Raw genomic sequence first — 19975 nt, 5'->3', positions numbered from 1 at the left:
GAGGAAGGAAGTCCCGAAGGCTGCCTCCTACCCAGGTGGTGGAGGTGTTTGGGCATGAGGCTGACGCCGATGTCCAGGAAGACCTGCTGGATGCGTGGGGCAGCGAGCGGGGACTGGAGGAGGGGCATTAGGACCGGAAGGACAGCAGGGAGCTCCCTGGTGATCTGAGGCGGTCCGGCCCTCAGAGTGGCCTCAAGCAGGCCCACCACACTCTGCAGCTCCACGTCCATCTGGAGGGAACCACACGGTCAGGTCAGAACCATACAGAAATTAATTGTACCAAGCTGAACATTTTATAGCAATCCATATCAATATCACAATATGAAACAAATCAATGTTTTTAAAAATCTTTATTGTTCCCTGGTAATATTAAGGATAGAACATGGTTATTTTTTAATTTAAAGATTTATTTTTAAAAGCTGAACATGTCGTCCACATAGAAGAGGATTAGAGCCACTGTGAAAAAAAAAAAAAAGAATTCTGACTTTTGATCTCAGAAGATTAAAGTCATAATTCTGAGATTAGCCATTAGCACGTCTGGATGCTGTCATGCCGTTTGCATCAACATAACTGTGCTATTCCAGCCCTGTAATTGGTCCAGCATGAATCAACTCTTATCATGATTGGCTAATTATCATTTCTGTATAATGCAGCTCTAAATCCAGTTATACCCTTCCGAGTGTGAATATAATCATGCTTCTACCCAGCTCCACCTGCAGTCTTAACTTCTCTCTGAAGGATGGTTTTTCCTCGATATGTTTATCGAGAAAAAAAAATTCTGCAAATATATTGCTATTGTTTTATTGCCAGCTCTACACAAAAATTGAAGTTAAAAAATGAGGGATTCTCTTAAATATTATTTGTTAGATTGAGTGAATTGTGAACCATACTCCTTTAAGCTTTTTGCGAACAGCTGACTCCTTCTCCAGCTGGACCTGAATCATTTCCTTCTGCTTGCTGGTCAGCTGAACTTCATCTTTGATGCCTTTTTTCTTCTTCATTTCCTGCAGAATTAAACAGAAGGAGGTAAAGCAAAAAAAAAAAAAAAAAAGCACTCTTTCTGAAACAAACTAACTGCAGCTCACTCTACCTCCTGTAACTCCAGCTCGATGATCTGTTCCTTGTATGAGTATGCTTTGTTTTCTCTCTTTATGTTCACCTTCTTGGTGTTTTCCTTCTGGGCGCTGTGAAACATAAACATTGATTTTATTGATTGATCAAACTTTCGTAGATTTAATATTTGGAAAACTGGGATTGTTTGTTTTTTTTCTCCACCAATGCACGCTTTGTGTTTCCATAATTCATAGTGATGTCAGAGTGTCGAGGTCCATCTTGTTAATTAGCCTGTTTTACTGCTTCTATTAGGACTTTGATCAACTCTACTACAGTATGTTAAGGCCAGCCTAAGAAGTTTGTTTTAGGGTTTTTTTTTCTCTTAATTACAACAAAAAAGTTGAAATCATACAAGAATAAAGTAAATATTACCAGGATAAGTTAGTGATATAACAGAAAAGAATACATTAAAAATATTGAGCATCTTGTGAAGTTAGACTTTAGCATTGGCTTTACAGATCAGGAAATATTTAATCTTTTAACATATCTGGTTAAAATTTTTTTTATCAGTTTCAGGATTTTGCAAGTATTGAATAAAAATAACAATAAAAAAAAAAAAAACAAGTACCGAACTGCTCACGCCTGTAAGGCTGTCAAATTACTTTTTTTAAATTAAATTTTCAGATGTTCAAGTAAAATTGTGTGTTTATTCTGCTAATATTACGGCATAATCAAGCAATTTAAAAAAAAATCTTGGAAGCCCGGAGCTAATATTCCATCATACATCTCACAGAAGGGATTACTGAACTAAAAGTCACTTTTTGAAAATATATTTTTTTCATTTGTAATTACTATTTTCAGAAAAAGTGAGTAAAAAGACAACAAAATTTTAATTTCAATTTCAAGCCATAAAAGCAGAATGCACTTTGGAGTCCACCTAACATACCGGATGTGTGTTTGTATGTGTGTGCTACCTCTGAATGATGCTATTGTCATACAGCTCTCCCTCAGGGGTGTGCATGATGGCGTACTCCTCCCTGGTGACGTGCAGAAGACTGGGCTGGGCGAGACCTTCCACAATGTGACTCATCACCCGCGGCAACAGCTTGTTTGGAGAGAGGATGCTCAGGGCACCGACTGCATTTTTCACCGCCTTGCAAAATAAACAACGTGACCAAATATTCACTCTGTGTGACACTGTTCAACTCTAAAGAACATTTATAGTTAGATCCATCTAACAATTATTTTAGTGACCGAGTAATCAAATACAAAATTTGACCACATAAAATATTGGCATAACAGTAGTATTAATATTGGCTGTAGCTATTAGCCCAAATTTGTTGATTCCTCATAATTCCTCTTCTGTAGCTTAGAAAATTAACCTGTAACAATAACTACTCATATTTTGAGTCAACCCGAACAAAAGCTACAGAGGAATCTGAAATTATATTCAACATAATAATAAAAATAAAAAGCAGCAAGCTCACAGACACTTTTTTTCCCCTCATTTTTAGATCCGCACAATCCAGTTTTTAATTCTCACTTTAAGATATTTTAAAAATGGAGGGACGCATAGCTCCAATCTCATGTGAAAATGCTGCAGGTCTGATCCAGAAATGAGGAGGAAGAGTTTGATCTCCTCACCTGGCTGTCAGCATTGACCTGCAGCAGCTGTGGCAGGATGGCCTCCAGGTTCTTTTCAATCAGCTCTTCGGCTTTTATCTTCATGGAGGAGAGCAGAACGGGCCACAACCCGGGCCGGGCGCTGACTGAAAGGGAGGCATGGGAACAGGGTCAACTCCATGTTCCTACTAATCTGCAGGGTTGACAATACGCTGAAAGGCTGAAACGATTAATCTTGATGAAAAGACAACCGAAATAACCGTCGTCTAATTTAATAATAAACTGATAACTAACTGGAGCATAAAGTTTTGCTCCACCTGGTTTAAATTCTGTTAAAAAGAAAAATCTATTAAGCACCTTTTGCCTTTTAATCAGCTCATCCAAAAAAGAATCAACAGATAAGCTCTACACTTTACTGATGTTAAGTTAAGCAGACAGATCAAACTTTTTTTTGACATGCTGATGTTTGGATTTTTAAGCAGCAGATGCTACAAATGATCAATAGTTCACTAATTATTACATTTCAGGGAATAAAATGTTTATTTTTTTTTAACTAAAAAGGAATTCAATGACTTTTCATTTGTATTTTCCTTTGTATAAACTAACCTTAGGTGGCTAAAGACAAAATCTGTATAATGTGCTGATTTTTTTTATCCAATCATTGTCAGAAAACTTGATCGCTACTGCTAGCTGCAACACTACAGCTAGCAGTAACTAGAAATCCCTTCAGAGGGATTTCTTGCCATACCTATGGAAGGATGATGAGTAACGATGAGGGTTTCCATGGCCATGTTCTCGGCTTCAGTCGGGTCTCCCCATTGGCTGGCGGCGGAGCAAACCACATACAAAGCATCCAGCAGGACTCGCGGGGGGATGTAGCTGCGGCCCAGCTCCGTCGGCTCTCCTGACTCTGACACCAGAACGTCCTGGGGCAGAATCTGAACCGGAAATGACCCAGATGAGTGTCAAAAAGCACAAAATACTAAGGCATGGATGTCATCTGTTTTATACTTTCTCTTAGTGGGTGCAGAGGAAAATGAGCTTCTTACTCTGTGCTTGTTGATGACGACCCGCAGTTCTCCCAGAATGCCGTGAGCCAGACTGGACCCACCCAGGGAGGACAGCAGCTTCCTGACGGTCTGCTGAGCCCTCTTCCTCACACGCCAGCTCCGAGATAGCAGCACCGCAACTGTGGCGTGATGATACATCCTGCAGAGCAGAGACACGTCAACTGGTCACGCAACCAGAATCAAACTTCTAGAAGCAGCATCTATTTATAATGCTTCTCTCTAATCTGGAACAATGCAAAACATTTTTTGATATTCTACAGAATTCAAAATAGAATTCAGTTTCTCACTTTTTTTAGTGGAAACTTTATTTTTTATCCAGGCAGTGTAGCATGACAAAGCCTATACTGACTATAAGTGTGTGCAGACGGACAGACTCACTGTGATTTGCTGGTGTTGAGCCGGTGGGCGTGGTCCAGAAACAGCCTCTCACAGAGCTGCAGCACTGTGAGCAGAGCTAGAGACACAGAGGAAAATCAAGCGAGTCATTTTTGTCAGTCCAGATTATTTCAAATGCTGCACACTTCATCATTCTTACTGTCTTCGCTGCTCTGAGAGAGAAACTTCTCTGTGGTGAATAACGGTTTCTTCTCATCTAAGACCAGGCTCCAGAAGCTGCTGAATTTGGCCTCTGTGAACAGAAGAAGCCTCCGTCAGTTTGAACCCCGTAGGTATCGAAGCGCTGCGACGGAAACCGCGTCTCACCTGCTTGAATATCGAGCAGAGCGAGTCGACTCAACAGAACCGAAGCCGCCACGCCCTCCGCGAGCAGGGCATGCTGGGAGTTCTGCGCCGCGGCTTTCTCCACCGCTTGGAGGAGGAGGGGGGAGAGGTCTGAGGACTGGGCCAAAGTGTCACCTGAGAGCCGGGGTGACAAAACGCCATGAGAAAACACCAGGGAACGGCGAACGCATCCGACTCGAGCGGGATGTACCTTTAAAGGCCCAAAGCATGGTCTGGAGGTAGGCGTGGCGAACGGCAGAGGTGGAGGTCTTCAGGGTGAACGCTTTCTTAAACCAGTCCAGCAGAGCAGAGGGAACCTCCACGGTGAGGCGGCTGCTCCACTGAGACAGCACAGAGACGGCGTGCACCAGGGTGCCTTCGTGAACTGAACGACACACACAGGGACACCCGCTTCCAGAATCCATCAACAAAACACACCACTGACCTGACACACACCAGTGAAGTTGACCCCCACAAAAAAAAAAGTTTGTGCGGCAAAGATTTTTTGAGAGATTACAAAATGTTTCCATTGGTCATAAAAAGTTAACCCCCCATCCCACACACACTTCCTTCAAATCAGACAAAATTGGTGTCAATCAACTCGACTGCGTTTGTGCAGCAATGCTTTTGTTTGTGCTGCTTTGTTTTTGACGATATTAATGAAAGTTTAAATGCCATTTTGATTTAGTAAAAGTGGGGGCGCTGGTTCACCTATCATGACCTTAACTTTCATTAATATCTTCAAAGCCAAAATAGCATAACCAAAAAATGTTGCTGCTCAAACATAGTGGAGTCGATTGACACCGATTTTGTCTGATTTGCAGAAGGTGGAGGTGGAAGTGTGGGGGGCTGGTTGACCTTTCATGACCACTGGAAACATTTCTTAATATTTTTAAAATGGCACAAATGAACATTTTTGCTGCACAAACGATTGACACCAATTTTGTCTGACTTGAAGAAGGTGGGGGGCCAACTTCACTCAGGTACCTGACCCAGAGGAAACCAAGAGCAGCCAGACCTTCCTGTTGTAGATACGGGATGAACATCACAGTGACAGCGGAGCTCAGAGTCTGGCTGGAGGTTCCTGACACGGCATGGTGGCTGCAGCTGGAGATCCCTTAGGAGACAACAACAAAGTCTGCTCTCATTTACAATAATCCAAAATAAACCCAGCATGAGCCTTTAACTGGAGTAAATTAAGTTAGTCAGTAGGAATGTAATCTAAAATTGGGGAATGTTTTTAACAGAATCACCACTTGCAGCCAAGACCTCGAACAAAACCTTTAAAGTAAATTATTATTATCTGAAGTAGATTAGATGTTAAAATCTGAGTTTTTCATAGCAGTTTTAAATGTAATCGATTTCCTATTTCTCTCACTTTCTTCTCTGAAAAAGAAATTACAAATGACATAAAATATTTTTTGAAAACTGGCTCTTATTTTAGTCAGCCCTTCTGCAAGTCTGATGGCAGAGTACTAAGGCCGGGCTGCAAGAATGTTTGACGCAATTTCACCAGAAGAAGGTCCTAAATTTACAAGAAAAAAACTGTTTTATTGAGAAAAACGCTTCAATTAAATTAGCAAAATCTGACACTAACAACTCAATTTATCTGGTGCTTTCATCTAAATAAATTCAGTCATGTGCTCTATTGTTCTAAAGTCTCCCTATTGGCAATAATTTGATGCTTTGTACAATTTTATCCCCATTTGTCATCCGAAATTTGAGATAACTTTTAAAATGCTGCAAAAATAACAGGAAAAGTGAATTAGGCAGGTTTCGATTTACTGGTTTGGAGCGCATCAACCAGGTAACTCAAAAAGTGTGACTTCGTCATATGCTGGCGTTACGTGTTGTAATAAAGAAGATGTAGAGGTTGAAACCTGGCATCCTCCTCTGGAGGTTTGAACTTTGACATTTTCAGAGTGCGTAAAACATTCGTCATTCTGAATTTTGCCGTTTCAATCAACCTTTTCTAATGCCACATGTGAAAACGCTCAATAAAAAAAAAACACTGTCAGAAACACAAATATTGTTGCATCTTGTTGTGAACAAATGCCCATTAAAATGTCTCACCTGACAACACGCTCATTTTCTGGGCCACGACAGTGAGCTTTCCTTCAGACCCTGCAGCCACAAAATGAACATGTTATCCCCAAAAAATCCAAACAAGTTCGTAAATTATCCCAAACTGAGCCGGAAATAAAATGCTGACCTCCAAGGATCTTGAAAAGATGAGTGACGATGTCCTGCACTGCGGTGGCGTCGCTGCACTGCTGTGCCAAGTTCTGCATGGCCTTCACAGCTTCCTCCATCAGCTGGGCATTGTTCGCCTTCAGCTGGCCTAAAACACGAGACGAGACATTAAATCAACCCTGATCAACAGGTTTAACTCACCAGATGCTTTATTTTTATTCTCCATGTGGTAAAATTGTTTCACACTAGAGTCTTACTTGCTATGGCCTTTCCAATATCCATGGCATACTGACTCAGATCTAGAGTAACAGCAGACAGCAGGCAGGAAACGGCTAAGAAGACACAAACAGCTCGTTAGTGACCGTAGGGGTTTTCCACAGTATGACTGAAGCACTGTAAAGATGCTAAATCTGAAGTATTGTTGGTCTAGTTTCTAGTGTGAATATCTTGGTGCTCTGGAAATAAGACAAAACTAACTTACAAATAACTTTCAAGCAAGATATAGGAGGTTGTTTTAAGTCAATAATTTCTTAAAGGGGCGGTATTATATGTTTTCCAGGCATACAGTGACAATCAAGTGTTATCTTTTTATAACATTCAGTTGTTATAAAAATGCTCCATTTCAGGGGTGCCCAAAGTCAGTCCTGGAGGGCCGGCATCCTGCACGTTTTAATTCTCTGCCTGGCACCAACAATCTTCTCAGTAAGTCAATGTTCTTCTTAGGCCATCTAACAAGCCATCATTTGATCCAGGTACGTTAAATCAGGGAGAGAACTAAAACATGCAGGCTACCGGCCCTCCAGGACCCACGTTGGGCACCCCTGCTCCGTATCACAGAAATGTGACTTCATAATTTCATGCCTTAAAATTGGGCCTCTGTCTCTTTAAAAACTCCTGCTCTTTCTGAAACTCCGCCTTCAGAAAGTCGTCACATCACGCCTCTATTAACCCTTAAATGTTTTTACCAGCGTTACACTGAGAAGTAAATCCTATACCGAGTTCAGCGGACGCACAGTTACACCAGATGTTTGCTAATTGCTGCTGGCTAGTCTGAAGGAATTGAGTGGGGGAGTCACTAAACTCAGTCCACCCACGTGTCTTTCACACCTGAATGGATGCCACTGGAGATTAAAGCATTTCTCAAACATGAATAATAGAATCAAAGCAACACTCCAGCCATGTTTTCAATGAGAGAATAACGATATTGTATGATGTTAAACTCAAAAAAGTGGATTTTACATAAACTATCCCTTTAATATTGATAAAAAGGTATTAGTTCCGCTGGCAGATTATTTTGCTTATAACATTGGAGAAATATCTTAAGAGTTAGAATTTATTGTTTGTCGCTGTTCACATGTACAATGATATTAAAGCTAGCTCCAAAACATTGCAAACAATATATACATGGTGATATTTACAATTATATACATATTTATATGTGCCTTGCTCAGGGGCGCATCAACATGTGGCAGGAGGAAGCTGGAATCAAACTCACAACCTTCAGATAACAAGATGACTACTCTACCCAAAGAGCCAATCGCCCCGAATGGAATAAACCGCAAGAGGAACTAGTACTTCTTCATGAGTATTACGAAATCATTAACTTAAAACAAGCTTCTATTTCTTGTTGAAAAGTTAGCAGTAAGTTAGTTTTCAAGTGCACTGAGATGTTTTTACTAGAAACGAGAGCATAAATCCTTTAGATTTCTGATCTCATTCTGTGTTTTTGCAGTCAGGCCTCACTCTGCATGGCGTTCTCTGGACTGCGCAGCATTGTCTTCTGAAGGGCGGGCAGCAGCAGCTCCTTGAAGTCGGAATGGGTGACGTGGCGCAACAAGGAGCCGCTCTTGTCCAGAATGTGTTGCTGCGGTTTGGTTTTGCTCATCAGGACCAATTTTACATAGAGGTCCAGCAGCGTGCTCTGTAGAACATGGGTTGTTCATTGTTGTTCATTTTAAAGACTGGAATCACGTGAGAAGTTACAGGTCGCTGCTAAACAATCTCACCTTGTATTTCTCTATTGTAGCTTTGTCCTTCTGAGTGGTGCAGAAGTCCAGGCACACGCCCAGCAGGGGCAGCACTGTGGGGCTCTGCTCCAGGGTCAGCAGGGTGCTGATGTAGTGCTCAACCAGTCCAGGTTTCTGGTGGAGACAAAACAATCCTCTGCTTGGTACGCTGGTTGTGGGATCACAGATGGAGATCAGTGAGCACAACTTATTATTTCTTACACAACAGCTGCTGCTGTAAGTCTTTCAGCCACTGGTAAATTCCACCAGTGGGTTCTAAAATAATCAGGCAGGCTGCGGACAGCCACATCTTAAGAGTGAATCCCTATCACTGCAACTATAATTACAGAAACATAGAGTTTACTACTGATGTTAACACAACGCTTGTCTTGTATTGCCTCAATACCAAAAACAAAAGAGCGACTAGGCCAGGGGTGTTCCACACACACACACACACACACACACACACAGATATATATATATATATATATATATATATATATATATATATATATATATATATATATATATATATATATATATATTTTTTTTTTTTTGTTTGTTTGTTTGTTTTTTTTGCTTAGTTACAAAAATAAGGTCATGATATTGGTAAAAATAAAGATAAAATTTTGACAGAATGTCTTACAATTATGGTTCTCTCCTAAATAAACTGAGTTGATGTTCAATAGTTTCAATGTTTTGCTGCTGATAATAGTTTGCTGCTGATGTGTTCAAAGATGAAGCATTTCCTTATCTGTAAAAACAATCCTAAAGTATAACCTCACAAGATGATCATTTTACCTCATATAATTTTTTTTCTACTTTTTGTGTAGGAGTCATAAAATCATTACTTCATTCTCCTAATATTTCACCTTTACTCTGGTAATATTAATGTATTATTTTGCCTTTATAGTCTTATCTTTATTCTTGTATTACTACGACTGTATTAAAAATTCTAAATCTTAGCCTGGACCTAATATTCTGTTGTAAAGTCGACATGAACTCATAGAAGCTGTTAAACACGCTTCTCAAATAAGATGGCCGCCCTGGCCGTGCTGACGTCACTCAACTATGGAAGAAACCTTAGAAGGTCATTGATGAAAACGTATCCAAATTTTCCAAAAATAAACCTTCAAAATTGAAAATTTGGATAATTGAAATAGAAAGAATAAATTGCTTTTTCTTTCACAGCTTATTTACTGTAAATTTAAGTTTGAATACAAAACATAATAGTCTGAAATTATTATGTTAGAAAATGCAGGACTTATAGCATGAGTTTTGTTCACTAAGTGTTTCGAACTGAAAAACATTATTTTATTCCTCATTTTGTCGATTTCTAACATGCTGTGTTTATTTTAATGTTTATTCAAAGACATAACTTTGTTTTATTGGGTGTGGGGTTTAAAAAGTACCAAAAATGTCTCAATCAGATCTCTCACATTGTGACCTTTGCCTTTCACAACTTCAGCCAAACGGAGATGTATGAAGAAAAGAAAGCTCACTCACTTCTCCCCAGAGGTGGTAAAGACTCTTGAGGCTCGATTTCTTGGCTGTGGTTTTGGCTCCACCGACCACCTCGGCCACCAGCAGGCTCTGAACCTCCACCTTTAGCAAATGACAGCAGGTTTCCTGGTTCAGGTACAACATCATTTAGCACATTCACTTGGACTCACAAAAAAGACCTCTGACCATTTTCTTCCAGACGGGTCCTTCTCTTTTCTCAGGAGCTGAAAACACTTTAGGGATTAGCAGGCAGGTCCAGGACAGGCCGATGAAGGCAGCAGAGCCGCTGCTTTTACTGCAAACACAACCAGGCCTGGACTGAGAACGACTGGCAAGAAATTTGATATAGGCATGTGTTCATTGTTCAGTTTAACTTTATCTCAACTTAGCAAAAAAAAAAAAAATTATGTTCTGTTAATTATTTAATTGTTGGAACCGGACTTCTTGGACATAAAATCTGTTTCTTTGACTTTAAAACAGATTCAGGTGGATGAAGCATGATGATGTGGGGCAAACTCTCCTTCAATGGAAAAACGAAGCAGGTCGCAACAGAAGTGAGTCAGTGGCGAAAACATACATTTTTTATTCCCCTTTACAACCGAAAGCTAGCAGAAAAGCAAGTTAAGGACTCGACTCGAATCGCATAACGGAGTGAAGATGTCTGCACAGTACTTTTGTCTGACAGAAAACTACATATACGAGATTAAATAATTCTGCCACAACAATATTTAAGGTTTGTGATTCATGTATTTAAGGCCAAATTACATTTTTTAAAACAATTTTAAGACTTTTTACACTGGTGGGATCAGAGGGGGGAGATATGGACTCAATTTATTGTGATAAATATGACAAATAAGAAAGTATTTATAACTTCTTTTCCACATTTTCTAGGTAAAAGTATGGCTACTAATGCAGTCAAAGCTTCAAAAACACACATACTGATCTTAAAAAGACACGTAGACCCATTTTGAAAAGGAATTACTTAGGAGAATACATAGAAAAGTTAAGAGTTTATTTTATCACTAATCTGAATGCAGTAACAATGTGAAGTCAAATTATGGAATTTGATAATAGTAGGAATGAAAAATGTTAAGGTCAATACTCATCCCTACTGGAGGAGAAAATTTAATAATTGTGATGACTATAAAAATAATGATTAAATTGGGCTTTTTCAGGACACCGTTGGCAAAGTGATGGGATTTTTTAATCACTATGCTCCACACAGTATCGACATTTTATTATATTTATGACTATTAATAATGATTTAACTGAACAAACTGGAGAAAATAATTAATGAAAAGTTAATTAAATAAATGTATTGTTGTGAGGATAAATCAAAACTGTCATCATAGAAAGATTTTTTTTATGGGTGCGACCTGCATTACTTATTTATATCTGCTGCTCAACTCAAAAATACATTTCTGGCACAAAGGTGGCAGAATTTAAGGAGAAATAAACAGGCCCTGCGACAGTAAGAGATGAGCTATAAAGAGAAACTAGTTTGAGGCTCCAACCTTGGCTCCCCATTTTTGCTGATGACTCCGCAGTTGAGGATGCCCTGGAGGAGCCCAGCCACCAGGACGTCAGGCTGACTCTCGGCCAGCTGGCCGATGACAGACAGCAGCTCTCTGCGCGACGCAGCATCTCTGAACCACACAGGAGGAAATAAGACACAAAGACTAAATGGTAAACGGCATCACAAAAAAGGAATATAAAAATAAAATTAATAAAAGTTAGGGTTTGGGCGACAACACAAGCCTACCGATATCTATGTGGTGTGAGGCAGAAGAGCTTGCAGAGTCCTTTGACAGCAGGCTCTGGTAACTCTACAATAGAACGTATAAACACAAGGTTTACTTTCCTGACTTTTCTGAACCAGCTGAAACAAAACGGAAAATGAAACAACACAAACGCCCTCACCTTTACCCTTCAGGCACTGTTTCAGATCGCCATATATCTGCTTGCGCTCCTTAACGCTGGCTGTAGTCACTTTTACAGCAAATTTTTTAAGGGTATCTGAAACCTGGAGGGAGAATCACGTCGAGAATTTAGACTGTTGAACAGGAGACGTACCAACAACTGAGAGATCAAAAAATATTCAGTTCAGTAGTGCATTCGCAAGGTTGACTGACATTGCTGCAGTAAGCAATGTTTATAATGAACTTTTATTTTTACGTATCACCATGTCATGACAGTACAATATGAGACAGGTAATCTGTGCAAAGATCAAACTCCTCCACATTCTCTCAGTGCTATTGCCATCTGAAGAAATGCACCAGTCAAAAACAACCAATCAGAGCCCGGAGAATGGTCTTAGCGCTGTGAGTCATCCTTGTGAATGCACTACTAAATGGGTTAATGGCAGAGAAACAACACACTGCTACAGGAAAGCCGATTATCTACCGCCATTGTTGGCCATGATAGGTATTGTAGCAGAGATCTTTGTTTTTCACAGATTGTGTGTATCATACCACACTGTCAGATATATTGAAAGTTTTAAGAAAATGTGTAAAAAAAGAAAAGTTTTATAAAAGTTACATACTGCAGCTTTAAGCAGGATACATAACACATTTTACAGTTTGCAATGTATCCTTGGCAATAATTTATTATGGTGATAATGTACCTATGAATAAAGTTCAGTGTGATTTGGCGTAACAATCCACTGAAATGCTTCAGTGGAGGCAGAAAAATCTTTCTTTTTTTTTTTTAAATCAGGCTTATATTGAGGTCTGGTTTTCTTATGTCAATTCTGAGTTTAACCAATTAATTTGGTAACTCGTGAAAGACAAGCAACAAGCACAGCAAGTTTACTGATGAGGGATATTTACTTTCAATGCAAAAAGAGTGAATGGATTAAACAACAATTGGGACATCAAATAATCAACCGTTAACTGATGAAGTGCAAGATGTGGCTTAATGTTTACATAACACATGCTGGGAGCTTAGACCAGAATATGCTTTGTCCTGTTTTTCTAATATTCCAATCTCTGACTGACTGCATATTTAATCATTGGGAACAAAATCTAATCAATAAAATCCGGAATGAAGTCACAATGATCGAAATAGTTTTTGTCGTTTCTAAGTTCTTGTATTTTGACGGATCGACAGTGAATTCGGGGACATTTTTTGAATCAAAGTACAAACACCGTAGCAACACTTTTGTAATCTTAAACATTTAGCTCGATCAGAAACAAGATTCTTCTTCCGAGTTCAATATTTCCAGATGTTTCGTTCAGGGAAAAAAAAAAGTCAGAGGTTTGATTCCCATGTTGCCTCTGTTTGTGTCTCACTTCGCCGAAAGCTTTTGCTGAACTTGTTAAAATGCCCGTTGGTAGTTCCGATGGGGGGGCGTCACTGACTGGAGGCATTCCTTTTTTTTTACTGTCCACTTTTAGCAGTTTTAGCTCCAGTCAGGTAGTTTAGAAACGCCGGCTTGTTAGCGGGCCACCGCTGTGTTCAGACAGCATCATGCTGGCAGCAGCAGTCACATTACTGAAGCCACACGTAGCGCTCAGCTAACAGCCTGCTAGTTAGCCGCTGCTAACTTCTTCCAGCGGTGCGTCATAAACGGTTGAACGGGCCGAAGCGCTCAGTCAAAACCAACTCGGTCCGTTCAAATCTCGCTTTCCCTTGAATTTAGCGAGCGGCCACAAAGCTTTCAGGCTGCATTTAAATGTTCAACCGCACAAACCTGCGTGTCCGCTGCCATAACGCCGGTCTTGTTGCAGGAAGGACTTGTTGATATCGCTTCCGGGTCAAAACTGCCAACCACCCCCCCTTTTCCGCTAGGAGACTTTCTTTCTGTTTTTGGTGGGGAGGGTCATGTTGCAGCTGGAGCCCCTCTCCTTCCCACCAAAAGTTTTTGATGGGACAGAAATATGATATGCAAATGCTGAAGTTTCAGATTTAGTCAGTTTTAGTCTGCATGACATCTCAAGTCACTGAATCATGGATAATGATAATCCACAGTGAGTTAGTTGTGATCAGATCCATATTAGTTAACTGCATAAGGTTTGGCAGCTCTCCCTGGTCTGGAATGAATGAGATTCAAACCTTATTTCTGTTTCTCAGTCCAGCTCTCTGCCCACACAAATTACACTCTAAATAAGAAAAGTGACTGCACTCAAAACATTATTATATTCTACAATGTTGTTTATGATTGTGTAACCTGATCACCGCCGATGCGGTGAGTTAGTGGCACCGCATCAGTGGTTTGGCTGGCAGAGAGGGATGCTCAGTCTGGATGATGAATCTCTAGAAACTGCCTCGGAGCACAACAAGCATGGTGGCTTGGACTTGATAATAGATAATCAAACTTCCTTTCTCTATTCTGATGATCCTTTCTACTTTGGACCTCTGACGTTTTGTCAGAGGCCCGAAGTCATTTTTACACCAAGTCAGTTAGACTTGACCAGTCTTGATCGGTGCATGCATCAGCGACATCCCAACTCTCTATGCTAACTGAACCCAAAAGCATTTCTCTCTCTCAGAAGTTAGTACAGTTGTATGAAAAAAAAAAATTCTATTTTCACTGTTTGTTTGACAGGACAGGCTGGTCTTGCTCCATTCCAGTGTTCATCATCAGAACAGCTGGAGCTGGTAAATAGTGTGTCTGAAATCAATTGGCATGTGTTGAGGAGTGAGTCCTATCAACAACTTCTTCTCCTCCTTAGACCAGAAAAAAAGGTCAAAGGACAGTAAACGGAGTCCTGTCTCATCTTGATACAAGTGAACAATGAGTTTGCCACACAGTATAGAGAGAAGACTTTAGTGGGTGTACTGAAGTTACTTTTAAGACAAAACACTAATATCTAGAACATATGTGTAGACTGGACAGCAGAAGACTGGTGAAAACCCTGTTATACTTAATAATCCACCTATTAATGTTTTTGTTAATCAGAAATAGCATAGTGCTACTATTAAATATTTCTTTGAGTATTACACCCATTTCTGTTTAGAACAAATTGAAAAAGCTATTCAAAGAGAAGTATCTGCTCATCAAGTAAATTAAAACTCAGAGATTTTGTCTTTTGACTCGTTTACATACCATGTTTAGCTGCATGATATCTCAAGACACTGAATCATGGATAATGGTACTGCAAGTAGCACAGAACTGGCATGATAGCAAGTGTGAGTTGTCAGAAACAGAACTTTATTGAATTAAAGTTAGAAAACATGGCTACCCTTGTCAACCATGACATTGTTTCTCAACAATAATAATAATTTAAAAAAAGCTTCATCGTTTGCTGTTAGCTCCACGACAAATGAAGGTCATAAATTCACAGGCACAACATTATAAAAATATTTCATCTCCAGGACAGTCACTTAAACTCTCTCTGCAGCACCATCTCTCTGGCACAACTTGTAATTTCCTGCTTGGCTGAAATCTCCCAACTTACAGATTTGAACTTTTCATTGCATTTTGATGGAAAATATTTCTTCATTAGGCTAACACTGCGTACAGAGATTAGTACAATGTTTGCCTGACGAAAAAAAAGTTATGATCATGACTTTTTCAAACAGCTAATTCAGAGCTGCACAAACGTCGAAGAAAATTTCATGCGTCATCGGCCCCTTGCAATAAATATATTGACCACTAGGGGCTGCTCTTCGTCCACGTTTTTAAGTCGATGTATTTTGCAATACATGGCTTTTTTTCTTGCATGCAAATGTGGCCCAATTGTAAAGACTTTGCTTTTAGTTTTACGATTGAAAATATAATACCATAAGACCAAAGAAGAAATAAAATAAAATAACTAAACATGCGCAAATTATGGCATGTTCTGTCTTCTGGCATCCTTCTTAAAATGATTTCAACAACAGATGCAACCTTAACAGATCATTATGAAAGTGAGATTTTATAGAAGAGTTTTATTTGAAATGGAAATATAAGAGAACAATAAATTGTACCATAACAATAGAAGATGTGATAGAGGGAAGACTGGGGAGCATATTTCCATAAATATTTTTTTAGCATAATAACATTACGTCTTGTAGCAAAGTCTCAGACATACAGCTCCTGGGTCTTTGCTAACCAGGATCAACTGTCCGTCAGCTCATTTATTTTCCTCTCTCATCTGCCAGGAAGCTTTTGCTTTTTAGGCTATCCTACAATGGCAAAGATTATAAGTCCCAAGATCACAAGTCCTGCCGCCACACCGATGCCGATGAAGATGATTTTCATCTTCTTGTTGGACATTTTTTTCTGCTGCTTCACCTTGTTGGCTTTTTTTTCAAAAACTTTACCCTGGAAAAAAAAAAACACAAGCAGAAAAACACATGGTTAAATAGGTTTCATTACTTGGTGCTCATCAATATCTGTTACAGGGATGCAAGTCATCGAATGTTGATTCATCTTATTTATGAACTAACAATTACTTGATAAACAGGAATGCATTTTCTTAAAAATCAAGAGTTTTCTGAGGCCCTCTGTTCTTCCATAACATAAAGGGGAAAATTTATGATGAACAAAACACAAACACTCATTACATTTGAACATTTTGTGTCAGCTGTTTTTAGGACTGACTGAATAAACAGAAAAATATTTCCTCACATGACAAAAACTTAGGTTTCTGTTTTGTTAAATTCAAAAAGAACACATCTCTTAAGTTGCTGAATAAAAAAATAAAAGGATAAGACACGTGAACAGATGCTTGTACAGAAGTACGGTCTGTTTCTCTTTCTCGTCCCGCCATCTTTGTTTCTGTATCAACTAGTTGATACAGAAACAAAGGATCTCCAGCAGTACCCTCTGCTGGGTGGCAACCAAACTACATTATTTAATGGATTTGAAATAATTTCAATTTAATAAACCATTAATTCATCTATTCATTGTTTGCATCCCTAATCTGCTTCCAAGATCATAAGTGAGTGTGCTGGTCTTCATTTTCACTGCCTTACAGCCCTGACTGGGATTGAAGCATGGCTATTAGTCTGAAAGAAGAAGAAAAAACTCCATGAGGAAAAACGTTTTTCAGGCATTTTGTGCCTTCAGTATCCAATAAACGTCTCACTACTGCAGGCTCTCAGCACTGAGGTCAATAACACTGACACGATGTTCCCACAATGCACTGCTGCTCTGTGTACACAGTTGAGCATTTTTCCAGCGGGATGAAAAAGCAGATGTGATCACCGTGGGGATTTATTTATATTCGAGAGGCACACTGTCACATCACGCGGGTCAGGAACGGCCAAACAAGGACAGGAAAGTTCTCCAGCATAAAATCGGCCTCGTCTGACACTTTGGAGAAACAGCTGCTGGATAACCGATCTCCTTTGAGGCCTTTGCTTCCGACATCAGGAGCTCTATCTTTGTGCTGATTTTATTCTCAACTTGTCCATACATGTCTGAGAGAGATCGAGAGAGCCTTTTATAAAGGACAATGTTTTGCGCTATGCTTGAGAGAGGACAGATAAAAGAGTTATGTAGAGAGTTGTGGAAAAACCATTTAGCCCCATAGAGATTTATGGTCTCTGTGGGGATAAAAGATCAGCTCCTATCATAAAAAGACAGTACGTATCTGCGGCATGTCTGAACATCAACAGAGAGTCAGATTGGACAGAACCACAGTGAAAACTAAAGTTTCTTAAAATTTGCTTCAGCAGTTCGCTGTAAATCAGATGTCACATCGCCTTGCAAAAGTATTCACACCCCAGAAACTTCCTGTTGCATTACTTTGATATTTAGTTGAGGTTTTAAGTGAGGGACCAAAACACTTGGTGTCTAAGACTATTAGATATAATTGAAAAGTAGAAGGAAAATGAATCACATTTTTCACAATTTACAGATAAAAATCAGGTAAGTTTAGCCTTCCTGAGTCTTTGTAGAACTGTCTTTGATCAGAAATGATTGGAACATGCATCTGCCAAATACCCCGACGGAGTACAGCTGTTCAAAAAGCTTGCTACAAAAGGATTTAGTTTTTCTTTGACTGGGCCAGTCTAACACATGAACATGTTTTGATCTGAACCATCACACCATAGCTCTCACAGTGCATTTAAGGTAATTGATCTGCTGGAAGGTGAATCTCCACCCCTGTCTAAAGTCCACTGCAGCCAATAAAAGGTTTAATTCCATGGTTGCCTGATATTTGACTCCATGTAAAGAAGAAAAAAAATATTTCCACAACACGATAATGAGACCACCTGTTTGATGGTGGCGCTGACTGCAGACTGAGGTTTAGGGCTGTTTGCAATGTTTCCAACTGTAAAAAGCACTTCAAGTTCTTTTTCAACAGCGACTTACTTCTTGAAACTCTTCCCTGAAAGGGAAGTGCCTCCCATGGCTGCAACCTCAGCCACCTGTCTACCCATGTCTTACGTTTGTTCTTTTTGGATTCCTTTGGACGGGCTGTACTGAAATATGAAATTCAGTACAGCCCGTACTGAATTTGGGGACAAAGAAAAGTATTATTCTTCTTCTATATATATGCGGGCATGAGCTGATGCATTAAATGTCCTAATGCAAATAATAACAGTAAGAATATTAGATATAAGATGTTTTTTCTAATGCGCACTATATTGTGAGATCTCAAAGGTCTACATGTTATTATGTTGAAGCTCCATATTGTTCCCTAAGAACTTTTATAGACTCCACTATCGTTTATATCCATAAAAGTCCCAAAATATTAACTCATTTGATATTGGGTTTTGAATTTTATATTAAATATAATGTATGCAAAACATGCTTAAATTATGTTACTCCCAGCACCTCCCCCCCCCAAAAAAATCCAAGGCCCCTGGGCTCCTGTCCTGTAAGGCCTTTCTAAAGTCTGGCATAGGGTAGCAGAGTAAAGGGGCTGAACAACAATAAAATCTTAACTTTCTTCAAGCTTTCTTGAGGCTCGTGCTCGTAACACGGCAAAATGTAAAAATACTGAAAGGGTGTGATCACCACAGTTGGGGACTTTTACAAGTCCCCAACTGTGTGAATCAGAATCGTAGGTGTGTTTTAAGCTTCAATTTCTGCCTTCTGCTTTCTTCCTGCCGTTTTGGTGTTCTGGGAGCTCAAACCCAGAGTGTCCAGTAACGCAGAAGCAGCGGGGCAATGTGGGAATGATGTGACCTGCCTGTCGACCCCCGGACGTAGGCTGGCCTCGTGGCACGTCCTGAAATCTCTGCGCCGTACCCAGGGAGACCAGCCTGCTTCATTCATCTTAGCAAACAATAGGAAATACCTTTCTAAACATAGCACCGTTTTTACACAGTCAGGATGTAAATTGTACATTTGTTTTCCAGCCCAGCTCCACCTATGACATATTTATAGACATCGATATTGCACATTAATTACTCCCATGAGCAATTTACTTCTGACAAAAAAAAAAAGAACTTTCACAAGCTGTGCAAACGACGGCGTGGCAGCCATGATGGGTTTTCCAGTTGGACGGCGCCTGCAGCAGCTACCTTCTCCAGCAGATCCTCAGCCTGCTGCTCCAAGTCGTTCAGTTTGCCGGATCGCTCGTCGGCTTTTTTCATGTTGTCCAGCATGATGTCCTTCACCTGCTCCACCTCCTCCTGCGTCTGCTGCAGGCGGCTCTTCCCGTCCTCCTGGAACGCAGAGACAAATGGGAATTTAACGTAATTTAGAACAGCTTTTAGGTTGGTGCGACAGTGATAATGGGTGTTTGTGGTAGGATTGGGATCACAAACAAGCCGTGACTCTCCTTATGTTTTGGGGTAAACAAAGGATTTGGCATTAAGCATTATGGCTTTAAGCCACTCAGATCTGCTGTGAAAGTCAGCTTCAGCGCCACCAGAAAGGACTCGCACCCTTTCCTATTCTCACGTTTATCTGTGTTGCATACGTTT

At 39.9% G+C, this 19975-nt stretch overlaps 1 protein-coding gene across 1 annotated transcript in view; it reads right to left on the bottom strand.

Annotated features, from left to right (window-relative positions):
- The window catches only part of gcn1 (GCN1 activator of EIF2AK4), a 34860-nt gene extending 20926 nt beyond the window's left edge, over window positions 1-13934 (bottom strand). The window contains exons 1-23 of the mRNA XM_055050679.1: window positions 13860-13934; window positions 12089-12191; window positions 11931-11994; window positions 11683-11814; window positions 10355-10463; window positions 10172-10270; window positions 8666-8800; window positions 8403-8580; window positions 6917-6991; window positions 6679-6807; window positions 6540-6590; window positions 5485-5583; window positions 4678-4851; window positions 4449-4601; window positions 4282-4374; window positions 4125-4200; window positions 3726-3885; window positions 3425-3614; window positions 2698-2822; window positions 2028-2206; window positions 1091-1184; window positions 891-1004; window positions 32-230 (exon numbers count right to left, since the gene is read on the bottom strand). Coding sequence (XP_054906654.1) covers window positions 32-230; window positions 891-1004; window positions 1091-1184; window positions 2028-2206; window positions 2698-2822; window positions 3425-3614; window positions 3726-3885; window positions 4125-4200; window positions 4282-4374; window positions 4449-4601; window positions 4678-4851; window positions 5485-5583; window positions 6540-6590; window positions 6679-6807; window positions 6917-6991; window positions 8403-8580; window positions 8666-8800; window positions 10172-10270; window positions 10355-10463; window positions 11683-11814; window positions 11931-11994; window positions 12089-12191; window positions 13860-13877 — 2749 coding nt within the window. The 5' untranslated portion in view covers window positions 13878-13934. The remainder of the gene's footprint in view (window positions 1-31; window positions 231-890; window positions 1005-1090; window positions 1185-2027; window positions 2207-2697; window positions 2823-3424; window positions 3615-3725; window positions 3886-4124; window positions 4201-4281; window positions 4375-4448; window positions 4602-4677; window positions 4852-5484; window positions 5584-6539; window positions 6591-6678; window positions 6808-6916; window positions 6992-8402; window positions 8581-8665; window positions 8801-10171; window positions 10271-10354; window positions 10464-11682; window positions 11815-11930; window positions 11995-12088; window positions 12192-13859) is intronic.
- Between the last annotated feature and the right edge of the window lie 6041 nt (window positions 13935-19975).

The sequence above is a fragment of the Poeciliopsis prolifica genome, unplaced genomic scaffold (genome assembly GCF_027474105.1).
Source record: "Poeciliopsis prolifica strain line A6 unplaced genomic scaffold, Auburn_PproV2 SCAFFOLD031, whole genome shotgun sequence".
In the NCBI taxonomy this organism is placed as follows: domain Eukaryota; kingdom Metazoa; phylum Chordata; class Actinopteri; order Cyprinodontiformes; family Poeciliidae; genus Poeciliopsis; species Poeciliopsis prolifica.
The sequence above is the reverse complement of the archived record's forward strand: the minus strand, read 5'-3'. Positions and strand labels throughout refer to the sequence as shown.